Raw genomic sequence first — 16,043 nt, 5'->3', positions numbered from 1 at the left:
TTTTAAAATATCAGGTATTGTTTATAAATTAAAAAATATATATATTTTATTTATTTATTTAACAATACTAATCCAATTACGTAGAGCAATATCATAAAACACTTAATTAATAATTAATTATTTTAACAAGCATAGTATAATAACAAAACAAATATTAAAAATATGATGGATCCTTATTTGCAATACCCGTTATCCTAATTATTGCCTGGTTTTCTAAATAATTAGTAATGAATTTAAGTATAAAAAATGAATATGTGTGGTGGACATAAATGGATGAGACTTAAAAATTAATAAAATAAAGTAGTATATTTTATACTATATTATACTTAGTCCTTTGGTATTCTCCACTAAAGATTTTAAATTATAAATTTGAATTGAAATGATGAAGTTAGGTCTTATGTTAATATTATTTTGTTTCAGACGACTTCGAGAAATAAATATTTGTTATAATATAAGATCTTTTGCTCAAGCTTTTTTCTTGATTGGAAAATAAATACAAAAATAAGTTATATTCAATTAATCCATAAAATTGATTCAATAGTAAAAATATTTTTCAGAAAATAATTAAATTATCTGCTTCAAAGTTCAAATCGATTTTTAAGTATAATGATTGATCATTGTTAATACATTATTTAGAAACCACTCAGATATCACAAAATTCTATTATTTATTTGCTTTCATGTTTCAATAATTGTTAAATCCAATAATTTATAATAGTATACTATAAATTAAAACGTTAATAAAATTACCTTAAATTTCAATAAAATTTTAAAAAATAACATAATATAATTTGACAAACTTGGTACCTCCTGCTACATATACGATTGTATTTAAAAATAAATATTTATTTATTTATTTATTTATTAGAAATAAATATAAATTGGTAGCTTGAAAATACCTAAGACTATTTGTATAATTTTATTTAATGCTTAAGAATCATTTAAATTATAAATACTTCCAAAAACCTAAACACTAAAAAGAAAAGAGAAAATAATATATTTTCAATGCTCATTAGGAAATCTTTTTAAATAAATTATAGTTAAATTCATTAAGGTCTTGTGTAACTACATATTACATACTTTAAGAACTAATGTAAAGATTTATGATATAAATCCAGCTAAAACCCTTACTGTTGGTTCAAATAAATAAATTAACCAAATGCATGAAACTAATTTATATAAATCATAATTTTGTAATTTTAAACGTTCAATGTTTTTAAGTAATCGCTTTATACTGAGGAATTCTATTTGACACACCTGTTTTAAGGTGGATAAAATAGAAAATCAAAATCTGAGAGGTTTAGTAAATTCATGAATTTTGTTTAAAATGCCAATTGAAGAATTAATCTACCCCTACAAATGATTATGGAGATTTAAAATCTGAGCAAAATAACTCCATTGCAAATTATCTGTCGGCTCTGTGATACTAAATTGTTTCTGAAGTTTTCCAAACAAATTACTTTTTTACTAATTAACATCTGCTTGAAAAATGGATTTAAATGACAAGTAATGATTTATTCAATAATTTAATTACTTACTGCAGTAAGCATTACCATTACTGTACTCAAGTAAAGATGAAATAGTATTCAAATAGATCTTAGCAATATAATATATTTATGTGCCATTTTTATATTAAATGCAATTTTGTTTAAAAACTAATGTATAATTTTAAAATTTTATTGAATCAAAATTATATTATTATTATTAAACTAAATATTAATTTGGTTAAAATTATAATATTATGGCAATAAGTATTATGCGTGTAACCTTACAAAAGTATATAGAATAACTTTTTCGTTGACATCCAATGATATTATGTTTTCTAAGGTGCAGTCATAATTTATCATAAAAATAAACTAAACAACTATAGTGTTGGTTGATATTCGTACTATATTTTAACACAAGAGGTTTTTTTAATAAAATTTCACAAATAATATTTATTTAAATTCAAATTTTTACGAATTAATATGTTAAATAAATTAATTTGACAATATATTTAGTACAATTTCTAAAGTTTATTTTAGTAAAAATAAACCATGGTCGTTGAAACCATAAGTTATACCTTTGGATGAAAATATAATTTGTTTAAATAGATTTCATCACTGAGCAACAACCAACAATGCATTATGTTACTGGATTAGGGTGATGTAACAAAGTAATCGTTTTGTAGTATATTTAAAACGTGTACAATTTTGACAGTAGCATATTGAATTTCTAAGTAAAAATTTATTGTATAATGAAAACTGATTAATCCTAAAATTGTGTAATATAAACCTTTTAAACTATGATTAAAAAATATATTATAAATAATATGGTTTTTATAATTTAAAAATACATTTTTATTTTTGTATAAAGCTAAAAAAAATATTGACGAATAGTCACTCTTTTTGCTTTATTTACTTGATACGATTAAAAAAAAAAAAAAAAATTCAAATCAATAATAATAAACAAAAATTAATTAACCAGCGTATTTACAAATTATTGAACTTTAAAATCATTCATTTAATAATTTTTACAGTTCAAAAGTCTACTCTGCTATATGCATAATAAATTTAAATTGTGCATCGTCATTGAAGAGTCACTGTAATGAACACGTTAAATTTAAATTCAATTATAATTCAAAATTACTTAGGTGTAAAAAACTATTTTGAGCAGAGACTATGTGAGTTTTTATTTCTAAATATATTTTATTAATTATTTATATATTTCTAAAAGACAATAAATTTCTGTTTTTATTAATTATACGATAGATTGAACTAACTTTTTTAAAGAGATTTCAATTTGCTTATAATATAATACATTAATTTTTGTAAGAAAAACTTATGGGAAACATTTTATTACATTTTTAAGCTTATTGATTTTGAAACAAAAATTGTATCGACATAAATTGAAAAGAATTCAAAAATAGGCAAGATATTTTAAAAACTCTTTTATCTAAAAAATTAATTATTATACGTTTGGTTAAATAAATATGATTTACAAAAAATAAAAATAAATTTATCAAGTAAAAACTTGTATAAAAACTATGTGTATTAAATAAAAATTCACGTTTTTCTATACTATGTTTAAAACTATTAAAAAATGTTTACTTTTTAACAAGCTTGATTACAAAATTTATCTAATTTTTAACCAGAAACCAACCTCAATATTTATAATTGTATAAGTTCTAGTGTTCTACTATGATAAGATTCTTAAAAACACAAATATAACGCACATAGTAAAACCAATATACATTTATCATCTCAGACTGACAATAAAAGTAATAGAACCATATCATATAAAAATATTGTAACAATTTTTTAAGACTGATAAAAAATAATAATGTTAAAAAATATCTCATTGAGTTGGCAAACTAACAAACGTTTTACTCAGTATCGACTAATATTTTTAAACAAGTAACTTCAACAATTCTTCCTGAAAATATTCATAAAATTGTACTGTAAATTATTGTAAAAAAATGATTTAAAAATAATATAATTGTTCAATTCCATATTTAGACTTAATAATTTTATTAAAATGTAAAAAAATTAATACTGTTAAATATAATTAAACAATATTTTTGATAAAACATTATTTTGCTAAACGTACTTATTATTAAATTAATAAAGATATGTCCCATAAATATAAGAATTATTCTTTAATTTTTCTTAAAAAAAATTATTACTTATTTTAAGATAATATATTGCATATGTTGTCATATTCATTATTATTGCACAATTCGTATAAATTACCACGATTATACAATTATTTTTTTATGTATACTTTTAGAAAATTCTAGAAACAAACTATAAATATTAAGATACTTATAAGCTATATGTATCTTTACAACGTTATAAGCTGTTAAACAGTAAATTAAATTACACGTCGTTTGCATACCTTTTTAAAACTCAAATTTTTCGTAAAATATGTGTAGAAACATATTGAATAAATTTGAAACGAAAAATTAAATTGGATAGGTAAAATTTCTAAAACTAAATTATCTATTATTTTAATTTTCCAAATAATATCTATAATTTATTATTTTATGAATAAATCATATTATGTGTGTATAATTCTCAATTTAATTAATAATTTAAGTAAATATTGCTAAAACGAAGTTTACCGGTTATGTTTTTAATTTAAACTTGTATAGAATTAATTCAATACAAACAGTATAATAATTAAAACAAATTTGGTTAATTGACTATCAATAATCAATACACTCACAGTTTACATGTAAACACATAATATAATAAATTACTCTTTTAATCTAATTTTTCTTGTGATAAATTTTACTTCTATTTAAATAATTGTTAAATTACATAATTTAATTTTAGTTTTAATATAATATATTAATTATTAATCATTAAGTTTAGTGTGATTTATAATGTATGAAATAATATTTAATTTGAACCAGAAGTAATAAATTGCTTTACATTGATATAAATTTCAATTTTTGAAGGCGATAAGACATATCCAATAGTTTACTTAAAAAATAATGCAGCTCAGAAAAATTATCAATAAAAGCAAATTATCGAGATATTTACATTATCCTACGCAAAATATATTTTAATCAAATATTTACATTGAAAAAATAGAAATATATTACTATAATAATTTAACTCTATTAATCATTTTAAATGTACACACGATGGAGCTAAATTAAAATAAATGTTTAAGATTTTTACATTTATCAGTGTAAAACCATTATTAAAATTTTAAATTAATACATATAGGTCTTTGTTACTCAAACTACCTTCTAATAATAAACACTCATTTTAGTTTTTTATATAAAAACTACTGGTGTGAATGTAATTCATTTAAAATTCTATGGACAGTGACATGGATGTCACACCCACTTACATTCGTGTCAACTAATATTGTTTTTGACAGCATACATTTTTTTCAAAATAAAAAAGTATATTAACGTCATTTTGTACATCACTGTGAGCAAATAGTTAATTCAAAAGTATATTGTTTTTTTTTCAACTATATACAATGGTTAATCGAGATGGACTTAATAACTTTTATTATTTTATTTTTTATATTTTAATTATTTAATATTTCGCTGTATGCATTTTTTGAATCTGACATTCGTCAAAAGTTATTTCAATGATGTAAAAAGAACAAAATCTATACTATATTATAAAACTTGAAGTATTAATATCATTTAAAACTACACATTAAAACCATTATTTTAATAACTTTTATCATTTTCACCTTTATTGCACTTTACTTTCTTATTAATACATAGGTAATATATTTAAAATTTAGATCCATATATCATTTTTTAAACAAATTTAAAAAAATATATATATAATATTTAATAATGATCACTATAATTATTACTAGTTACTTATTTTACCATCGGTGGATTTAACATGTTTTCAGGTCAATAATACGTACCGAAGGAATTTACATGTTTTAAATTCAACCCAAAAATCGACTACCTATGAATTGGTGGAATTTAGAATCGTCCATATTTAACAGTATATGCGTTTGATAACTCCCACTAAGAAATAATTGAATGAAATTGTATATACACACTACGTATGTATGTTCGTTATCGTTTTCCATGTAAACATGGTCTTCTTAATAATTAATAAATTAAGAGAATTATTATTACCAGCAACCATATTTGATATTGAAGTAAATGCTACTGAGGTTGAAAAGGTCAAAAATAAAAAAATAAACTTAGACCTCAGTCAAATAGCTATCATTCACTAACAAAAATTATAAAACAAAAGAAAAATGATGGATCAATTTTTTGACCGAATATAATGCATTAATTTATCAACATAACTTGTCGGATTATAAAGGTACTAAAATACAGTGACTAACTAATTATTATATAACCGTTGTGGGGGTACTTGGGAGTAAGGATGATCAGCAATACAATGCGCTCAAAAATAACAGATAACTTTAGGATACATATATTTCACGAAAGTATGAAGCGCCATATTTTATTTTTTACAAATGTTGAAAACTTACATTCAAATTTGATTGTTTACGTCATATTTTGATAAATTGTTGATATAATTGTTTTAATGGAACAAATTACTATTATCTCCAACACAATTTAAACATCAAATAAAATATGTTGATTTAAGACAACAACAAATATTATTTTGCATACTGAATAGCTCAATATATCAATGTAAATTCTGGAGTTCTCATATAATTGTGATTCACTAATATAAATTAAGAATAAAGTAGATACTTATTACTAATAAGTAATTTGCTCCCTAAACCATGTAATCATTGCGTACCTATCTATTATGACTTTTGTATTACATTTTTTGTTCTGTTCATATTATTTTAATTCAAATAAAAAAAAAGTCTTTATCACTTAATTTATTTAGATTATTGTGCACTGGTAATGTACAACAAGATATTTTTATTAAATTAAAAACAGTTGAAAATGTTAGGAATTTATTCCAAAATAATATCACATAGAGCAATTTTTAAGATATTTTAACATTTTATCTGAAGCTTTAGTAAAAGGTTTTTCGACTTAGGTTAAATTAACCTAGATATATTTATAAGTTCTATAAGTTCTGCAATTTACAATTGAACTATTCAGTCACGTATCATTGGTTAATGATATACGATAGCCAGTATGTACTTATTTAATGAAATATTTTCACAGTCACAATAAAGAATGAATTTACACGCGATCTTAGTATATCAAGTATAGTATATCCTATAAAGCAAAATAATTACAGTCCAAAATGTTCGTTATAATTTCAACTCAATTAATAATCGTGAATTTTCGATCAGATACTTTAAATGAAACTCTTGTAACTATTTAACTATCCTAAATGATTACTAAAAAAATGAAAAATCATCATTGTAAAATAAAGATTTCTTAAGTTTTGTGCTTATTTATTATGATAAATTGATATTACATATATATTTTCTTTATTATTAAGTTTATCAATAAAACGATATCGACAATTATTTAGCCTCTAAATTTAATTCCAAAATATTCATCGATGATCATTTTAGAGAATTCTTCAAAGAAATAATTTTTTCCCTAGTTATAAATTTAAAATTAGATAATATTAATAATAACTACCATAGGCTACTACCATGTGTAAGATATCAATAATTTATTTAAAGTTTCTATACTCTATAAAATTTACGTATTTATTTTATTACATTTTATAACTCTACATTTTTATTTTTTTTCTAACACTAAAATTAGAAAGTAAACATCATTACAATAATAAATCATAATAAAACACCTAATTTATCTTTTCATATGTATTTACGTATCAAACTATTTTAATAATATACAAAATTAATACCTTAACAGTTTAATAGACGATATCAAGATTTTAATTTCTATTTACATAGTTATGATTTTATGACCTATTATTAAACACATTTTCGTTTTAAATACAAATAGCCAAATACATAAGTAACTATTCAATAACATAAATTAATTTTTTCAATTATAATAATACTAAATAGTTTGATTTTACAATAACGTATTTTATTTTTGCTAAACTAAAGAACAATTAAAATATATTATCCAATATATTTATATATCGTTAATATTTTTTAAAGTTATAAACACAACGAAAACTAAATTAATATAGTTAGAGATTTATACGAGTATTGCCTGTATGACAATTACTGTAAAATTCTAACTAGAAATTCCAGTTACCAAAATTATATTAAGAATGGTCATACCATCTACTCAACAACCCCTTGTATCACCTTTGCTATTTTACTTCTGTTTTCTACTGAAATAAGTAAAAATTCTTACAATAATTAATAATCGATCGTACAAAACACGAAAGGTTCAACTTATTATGTACTATTTTTAGAGCATATACCACAAAGCTATCGGTTTACTGCACTTATTAATAAAATATATCAAATATAATATAGAAGATAAAGTTTGTGAATCCGAAATGAATTAGTTATTATCTAAAAATCTTATCAGTTATCCTACGATAAAAAAATCATAAATTACTCTTTTATGATAAGCTATTAGTAGTTTTACACATGAAATTCCTACAGGTTTTATGTATACAACTCAACAATATATCGAACTCTTTGATTTGAATATAATTGATATACTATTTATATGATATGATATTTCAAAAGTAAAATGATTAATGAAACAAATCCCAAGCCAATGGCCATAAATTATTGTATACATATTATAGTTAAAAAATGGTTTGGAAGCAATTAATGCATGTCAACGATTTTATTCCTATTTTATAATATTTGTATTTAAATAAATACTCTTTTAACTATTCCAACAACAAATATCGAAACTATTGCAGGTAATCTAAACACATACCATTTCAATTGAAGCAATTAAAAAAATATGTTTAATTCATTAAAAACAGCAAAAAGTTCATATTAAGTAATAGATATTATATATACTTATCGTTCATAATTCAATATAATTATTATTTGGTAATCAAACGTGTTTTTGAACATTTTAAAATCCTTTATACATTATAATAATTTATTCTATATGTTGTCTATGATTATTATTTTTTAGTCGCATATAATGACTTTTTTTAAACTTTATCTGTTTCGTTTTTCTTTCTCACTCGCGCCCATCCAATCAATTGAAACCGATGGCACATTTTTGACATGTTTGGAAACACAATGCTCCGTTACTATCGAAAAACAAACATCGCACATTGATGATAAGTACCCAGGCCGTTATACCCTGTTAGATTCACGTTTATCGGTTTATAGCTTATACACAATATTATGCATGCATATACAAACACAAGCACAAAACAAAAAATCCAAGTAAATAGTTTATCATTGGGAGCATAGGTGAGGCAAGTTATAGACTGGTAGAAAAGGAAAGTGAGAAGCGTCAGGAAAAGTTTCACAATTGATCGTTTCACCGTCATCAGTATAGGTACGCATCGTATATAATATACTGTATAAAAAGGCAACTTCCTGTAAAAAATATTCAACTGCCTAGTGTTTTCTAAAAACACGGAGCAGTAAGGGAATAATAATAGGAATTAGGGTCTTACCTTAAACTGTATTTGAGCTAAGAAACTAACAAAGTTGAGTTACAAAATTGTTTCAACTAAGTATTTATGTATTTTCAAGTTTCTGTTACAGCGGTGGAAAAAATATGTATAAGTACACACCGTATTTATTATTTATTTTATTGTGACCAACGCTAAAAACTTGTTCACAAGTCGTAGTTATATATAAATTTGCATAACGTATTTATATGTTTTTTTTTTTTTAATCTAAACTGAAGCTACTCGTACTACGATTTTGGCTAATATATATAAATAATATTTAAAATTGACTTTTATAGATGCTACTATGCTAGATTTAAGATTAGTGGTGTGCGTATAGCTAAATAGCACGAAAAATTATTAATTATTTTACTTGATTTACTTATTTCAAAGGTAAAATTAATTTAAAAAACTTAAAAACAAATTCTTTTAGATATAAAATCGTAATTATTTATACTCTGAGTATTATTACAAGATATATAAATTGGATATACAACTAAAAAAAAATTGTATTTAGATTCCAAAAGTTTTACAGAGGTATCGTATTCTATTTTAAGTATTTGAATATTAAAGTTACATTGTTTTACAAAAATTATTGAGAAAAAACTACAAATATTAGACAATTAAAAATTAATAAATGGCCATAACTTATTACCATAATTAACTGTATTTAAGAATAGTTTTTGGTCGATAATAATTTATTCTTAAGTTTTATTATTAAGGAAAATAAATATTTTTATACTGTTATTTATTCATCTTTTTGGTGTGTTTCGATATAAATATTAATAATTTTAAACTTCTAAGTTTTACTTCTATGAATACCACAAATGATAAAACATTATTAATATAATTTTACTTGAAACTTTGATAATAATAAACGCTAACCTAACCTCACCATATAAACAAATTGTATGAATATTTAAAAAGAAAATTTAATCAAATCATAATTTTAAGTTAGTTCAGTTATGCTTTTCAAGCTTAATTTCATAAAATATAAAATTAAGAAAAAAATACCAAAATTAATATACAAATAATGCGAAAAGACGCTTGTTTTGATCTGTTCTATCTAGGATAGTGTTTATATATAAGTATATTTTACACTTAATAGCAACTATATTTCATTAAATAATATCATAACATTGGTTAAAGATAAAAAATTTAATTTGGTTAAGCGGATTTTTTACCCTTTTTCTCTGTACAATTACTTTTCTAAAAAAATAATATATTTAAAGTAACCAACCACACTCGATTTAAAATCAATCAATAGTGCAACTTGAAACTCAAGGAGCACATTTTAATCTTAATCCATCGTGTTTAATGATTTATTACAGGTTACTTAAAATATTATTTCAAAATTTCTCTACAGTAATTTTTTAACCACGTAATATCCTTGCAGATCACTGTTCACATAATATAATTTGAGTTTGATCTATTTTCATGTAAATTATTAATGTATTTTATGATAGTTTGTTATTATCATAGTTAAATGTAAATATATAATGTTATTCTATATACCTCTGTATATTAAAAGATTTGTCTTAAAATCTCAATTAATGTGGATGGAGTGACCACAAAGTTTTAACATGTGGTTTTACAATAAGTTTTAAATTAAAAAATGCGTGCAGAAATTACTGAAAAATGGGCATAGTACAGCTTTAAGAGATCTGGATTATAATAATATGTTTATCTGATATATAATATTGTTAAGTTTGATTTTAAATGAATATTATGTTATCGTCGTTTTGTTCGTGCTTCTAACACTGCACAACTTTGCTTATAACAAGGAAAATTTAATTTACATTGATAATAAATATAAATTAATAAAAAAAAAGAATCTATGATTTCCTCGTTAGAGGTTTAATTAATATAATTAAAAAAAGGGTCCTATCACTGGATGGCTTCCCTTATCACGTTTTATTGATGTTTTTGTTTATGTTGTTTTGCAAATTTGCGTATTGTGCTATTTTGCACAGATTGTAAATGTTATATTTTTTCTAAATAAAAAAAAAAGTGCATCTACCTGATGTTAGTTTTGTATATATGCTAACTTAATTAAATATATGCTAAAAAAATATATTTAAAATATTGTGATATTTATTGATATATAATTTAATCTGCTAACTAATAAAATTTAGTCGATCACTATTTATTGAAACTTCACCTTTCAATAGTAGATAGTCGTTGATTTAACATTCTCAAAAAAATATATTATATCGGTGAAACCCAAAAGCGCAAAAATAAATATTGTACCCGTTACACTATAAGTTTCATTTCAAAATTATTAATTATTAAATTAAATTATTTATTTTAATTAAATATATAATAATTTTATAATTCAAAAATACATCAACAGTGATCGAGTTCAGTTGAAATTTAGTATTATCGTATCCTATTTTATCATAACGAATTACGGTGAAGGTTGATAATCATTTAATGTAACTATACAATGTATACAGTATAAACTTATATCTAACTTATAAAATACACTTGTTTTTTGTAAAATTTAAACTCTCTTATGGATTGTTAAAAAAATAATTTTTTTTTTTTTACTTATGGGATATTTATTTTTGCGCTTTTGGGTTGCGTTTGAGTCATATTTCGCGCTTATGGGCTACAGCCGTATTATATTTATTTTTGTTTATGATATAACTTTCTAAATATTATTTATTATATTTTATAATTATCAGTAAGTAATTCCAATCAGACATATTTTCTCAATACTTTAATATTTTTCATAAATTTGCTGTAATTTTAAAAAAAAATTTATGAGTTAAGATAGAAACAACAAAATATGTATGTACCATACGTATGCATCTCGTAGTATATACTATATACTCCAAATAACAATTTTAAAAAAAGTTCATTTTTACCTTTAAAAATAATTCTTGCTCAAAAAAGATTAAAAATGTCAAGGTTTAGGTAATAAATATAAATACAAGTTTATAATAATATAATCTCAAAACTGAAAGTGATATTTATTTATATTTTATATCGAGTATAATCAATCATACTAACAGTTAACACTAATATTAAATGAGTTGTTAAAAAATTATCTGATTTGACGTTTATTACATCTTAATATAATAAGATTATTACTATTATTATAATTATTTTAAACCTTTAATTTTAGTTAATAAAATTCATCTCTAAGTTGAAATATTATTTTTGGATATATTATAAAAATTATTTTTATGTTATTCATTATTCAATAAAAATGATAATAATAATAACAATAATTAATATTTAACATTAAAAATATGAAACAAATTTAATATATATATTATTGTAGTTAAATATTTGTGATTCATCTTAAAATTAGAATTGCTGACGATTCTTCAAAATAATATTATATAATTGTGGATATAAAATATTCTAAAATAGAATAACATTCACAAAATAAAAACTATGTCTCACAGATTAATATTATAGCCTATCAATTACTATTATTTATATTTTTTATATAACCTTTAGCATAAATTATAAATTGCCTAATATTAAAGCAAAAATACCCGTGTAAATATTAACTATAATATTATATCTAAAATCTAGAACCAACTTTAAAATATGATTTATCATGGATATGGTGAACGAATAGTTGGACCAGTCCAATTACATGAACAACTTCAAAAGTCTAACAATAATGGAATACAAAATTACTGTATATACATACAATAGTGTACATACGCTATTATGAGTTACATATATATTTATACTTTTTCCAAGTCATTTAATTTATAGTATCATATAACTAGTATTTAGTTTTAAAAAATAAAAATAAAATTATTTTATTTTATTTTTCATTTTGTGTTTAAATGTATGGACTAATGTACAATTAATTAAGATCTTTCACTCAAGTGTATTCAATATACAAAGTAAGAAGAAGATAAAATAATAATATCATTATATATTTGGTTTATTAATTTACAGGATTAAAACCTTCATCAAACAATGACTCAATGGTTTGCTCTCTGGATGAAACAATGAGTACATTTATGGAAACCTGTAATGATACAGAAATGAACTCAACATTTAATTTCAGTTTGGAAGAAGTATATTCTATTTTGCTGGAACATAGACGCGATTCCCGAAATTTGGATAAAAATACTGAGGTAAATACACCGTTTTAACAAATTTTAATGTGAATAATATTAATTTATCGCATGTTTATCGCTAATTCCCAAATAGTTTAAGTTTTAATTAGCACTAACAGTGCTTTTACTGCATTTAAATATTTTAAATACCTAGTTTAAAACTTATATTATTTTTTATTTAATTTTAAATGTATTTTATTGTTTAATTTAAATTTTTATCTTAAGAATTTTACTTAAATTGAAGTTTGTACAATTTAATTTAAGTTTAGAATTTGATTTGTAACAAAATACATGTTAGCTGACTTTTAAATAATACCCTAAATAATTAAAAATACAACCATTGCTAAAAATGCAATAAAACTCTGAACAATTTATGATAAATAACGATATTTATTTCAAAATGTAATTCAATTTAATTCAAATTAAAAAAAAAACTTTTTATAAGTTTTTATTTTTCTTTAATATAATTCTGAAGCATCCATAATACTTAGTCTTGTTTAAGGTTTGGAAACTGTTTGGGGAAAATTATTTAATAGCTTTTTTATTTCATTATTTATAAAAATTGATATACATTTGCAAAACTTAGTGAGTTATAATTTATTATATCAGTTGTTAATTTTATTTACAATTTTGAAATGAGTTTTAGTTGGGCTTATTATTTACATTTATTTTATTTTTTTTGCTGTTTTAATTATTCACATTTATTATATTCTCGAAGTACGAGTAAATAATATATTAATATTAACGTTTCAATTCATATTATAAAGTTAAAAAAAAAAAACACAAAACTGATTACCAATAAAAATAATAATAATAACTTTGATGATGTATAAATCAATTGTTATAATTATTAGAAAAAAAAGAAATATGACAATGATAAAAACTTATTTTGTTGCATCTAACTTAAAAATCTTTATGATAAAATATTGTAAACTTATAGTATAAATTATAGAGTTTAGGCAAACAGTATTAATTTTTTAATTTAAAAATAGGTAATGGATAATACTATAAATAACATTAGTCATGGCTACTAACAAATCTGAATTTCAAAATAGCAAGAATGGTAATAGTATAATTTTCTAATTAATTTTCCATCATGAATATTTAACATAACCTTACTGAATATAAAGGTGTTATCTTACAAATAACTTTAATTTATTTTAATATATATAGTTTACAGTAAACAATAACATATTTAATGTAATGACTAATGATGTAAATATGTATAGATACTATAATAATATATACATTTATATTAATTAAAATGAATAATTGAATTTCCAGTTGTGTACTTGTATATGAGAAAAATGATTTTAAATCCAATCAACTGCTTTATAATGTATATCTAAATTTTTAGAAAAATAGTTTGGTTACTTTTCTACCAAAAGCTTTTATTAGGTATTACTTAATTTGAATTATTTTATACACTGCACGTCACAGATGATAGGTAGTTACAGAAAAATTAAATTTAGATTGATGGGCATTAAATATTTTAAACCCAAATATTAAATATTATTTATATATTTATAATTAACTTTGTGTTATACATCATGAATGACATTAGTGGAATATAATTATACACTTATACCTATTTAATATAAATAGGTAGTGATCGAATGTGAACACAGATCCTTATTACTTCATCGCTTCATCGGAATTTTCATAATAATTTTATAAAACCTAAAGGTACCATCTTGTATACCATCTGATATATCACGACTATGCAAGTTTTTCAGTTATAAATCACATTGAATTAAAAATATGCTATCCATGTCTGTATAATTAATATGTAGGGAGTTTACTAATATTTCGCTTGGAATTGGGTTGATGTTGATAGACCAATAGCGCTCTGTCATTGTCAGGGTTTTGGTAGACCAATAGTTGCGCTAAATAACAGTCATTTAATATGTATTATATTCAAAAGCAATTTAGTTACTTCATGATATAAATACAAAATAAATAGTTTAATCATTTGTTTTCTTTTGTACGCTCGCATGTTAAAAAAAAAAAAAAAAAAAAAAATCAGTTTATAAATCATTATTTTATAATGATATAAATAAGTATGAAACTTAATATTAAAAAAAAGCAAGTATTACGATTGGTATATTGACTGTACACATATATAGTGTTATTGGTATATTAAACCTTAAAATACAATAATCACGGTTGGTACACTGACCATTATTATAATACAGCTGGTATACAGGGCAATTCACCAAGCACGCTAAGAAGGTGACCATTCATTTTTTACTAAAATTTTGATTATTAGAATTTTTAAGTACACTTAAAATATACATACATTTGTTATACCATTCAAAGATAATCCTGTGATGATACAAACTTGTTTTTTTTTAAAATAAGAATACTCCCTTTGACTGAAAACTTTTAATAAGACAATTTATTTCAAATTTGAATAAATGGTTTCTGAGTTTGTAGATTTTTGTGCCAGAGGTATTTAATCTTGTGTTTATTATACTTGACAATTTCGACAAATTATAAAATGTTAATACATGTTTTATATCAATGTATCATCGCCAAGATACGTCTTCTTAAATTGAATAAAAGATTCAAATATTTGAAAACGTGGGCCTTAAGTATGCTGAGAATTTTAAAAATCGTTGTTCGAATAAATTATTATTAAAAGAAAAAAAATAGGTGTTAGCATGTTTGACGAATCGTCCTGTATACACCGCCGCGTATGGAAGATCATCCTTTATAATATTATAGTGTAACGTTTTCATCGCCTGTCAAATTCGTTCAAGTAGATTGTGCAAAAGTTTTATGAAACGAAACAAAACATATCATTTATTCGTGTATTCATATTATTTTACCGTCTCGTGGGCATAAAATATAATGGAAACGTACGTTAAGTTCATAAGCCGGAATGACTCTAAAAACCATCTATAAAACGTTGCTCCGAAATAACAATAGCGTTAGTGTGTGTGATGATGAAACGG

General features: G+C 22.1%; 1 protein-coding gene across 1 annotated transcript in view; it reads left to right on the top strand.

The window, feature by feature from the left end:
* Window positions 1-16,043, top strand: part of LOC112593301 (neuropeptide F receptor-like) — a 57,654-nt gene that overhangs the window by 36,348 nt on the left and 5,263 nt on the right. Inside the window, exon 2 of the mRNA XM_025337681.1 lies at window positions 12,923-13,104. Coding sequence (XP_025193466.1) covers window positions 12,952-13,104 — 153 coding nt within the window. The 5' untranslated portion in view covers window positions 12,923-12,951. The remainder of the gene's footprint in view (window positions 1-12,922; window positions 13,105-16,043) is intronic.

Source organism: Melanaphis sacchari, unplaced genomic scaffold (genome assembly GCF_002803265.2).
Source record: "Melanaphis sacchari strain LSU unplaced genomic scaffold, SCAv2.0 Contig1_pilon_pilon, whole genome shotgun sequence".
NCBI classification, from domain to species: domain Eukaryota; kingdom Metazoa; phylum Arthropoda; class Insecta; order Hemiptera; family Aphididae; genus Melanaphis; species Melanaphis sacchari.
Note: the sequence above shows the minus strand (reverse complement) of the source record. Positions and strands in the feature narration are given on the sequence as shown.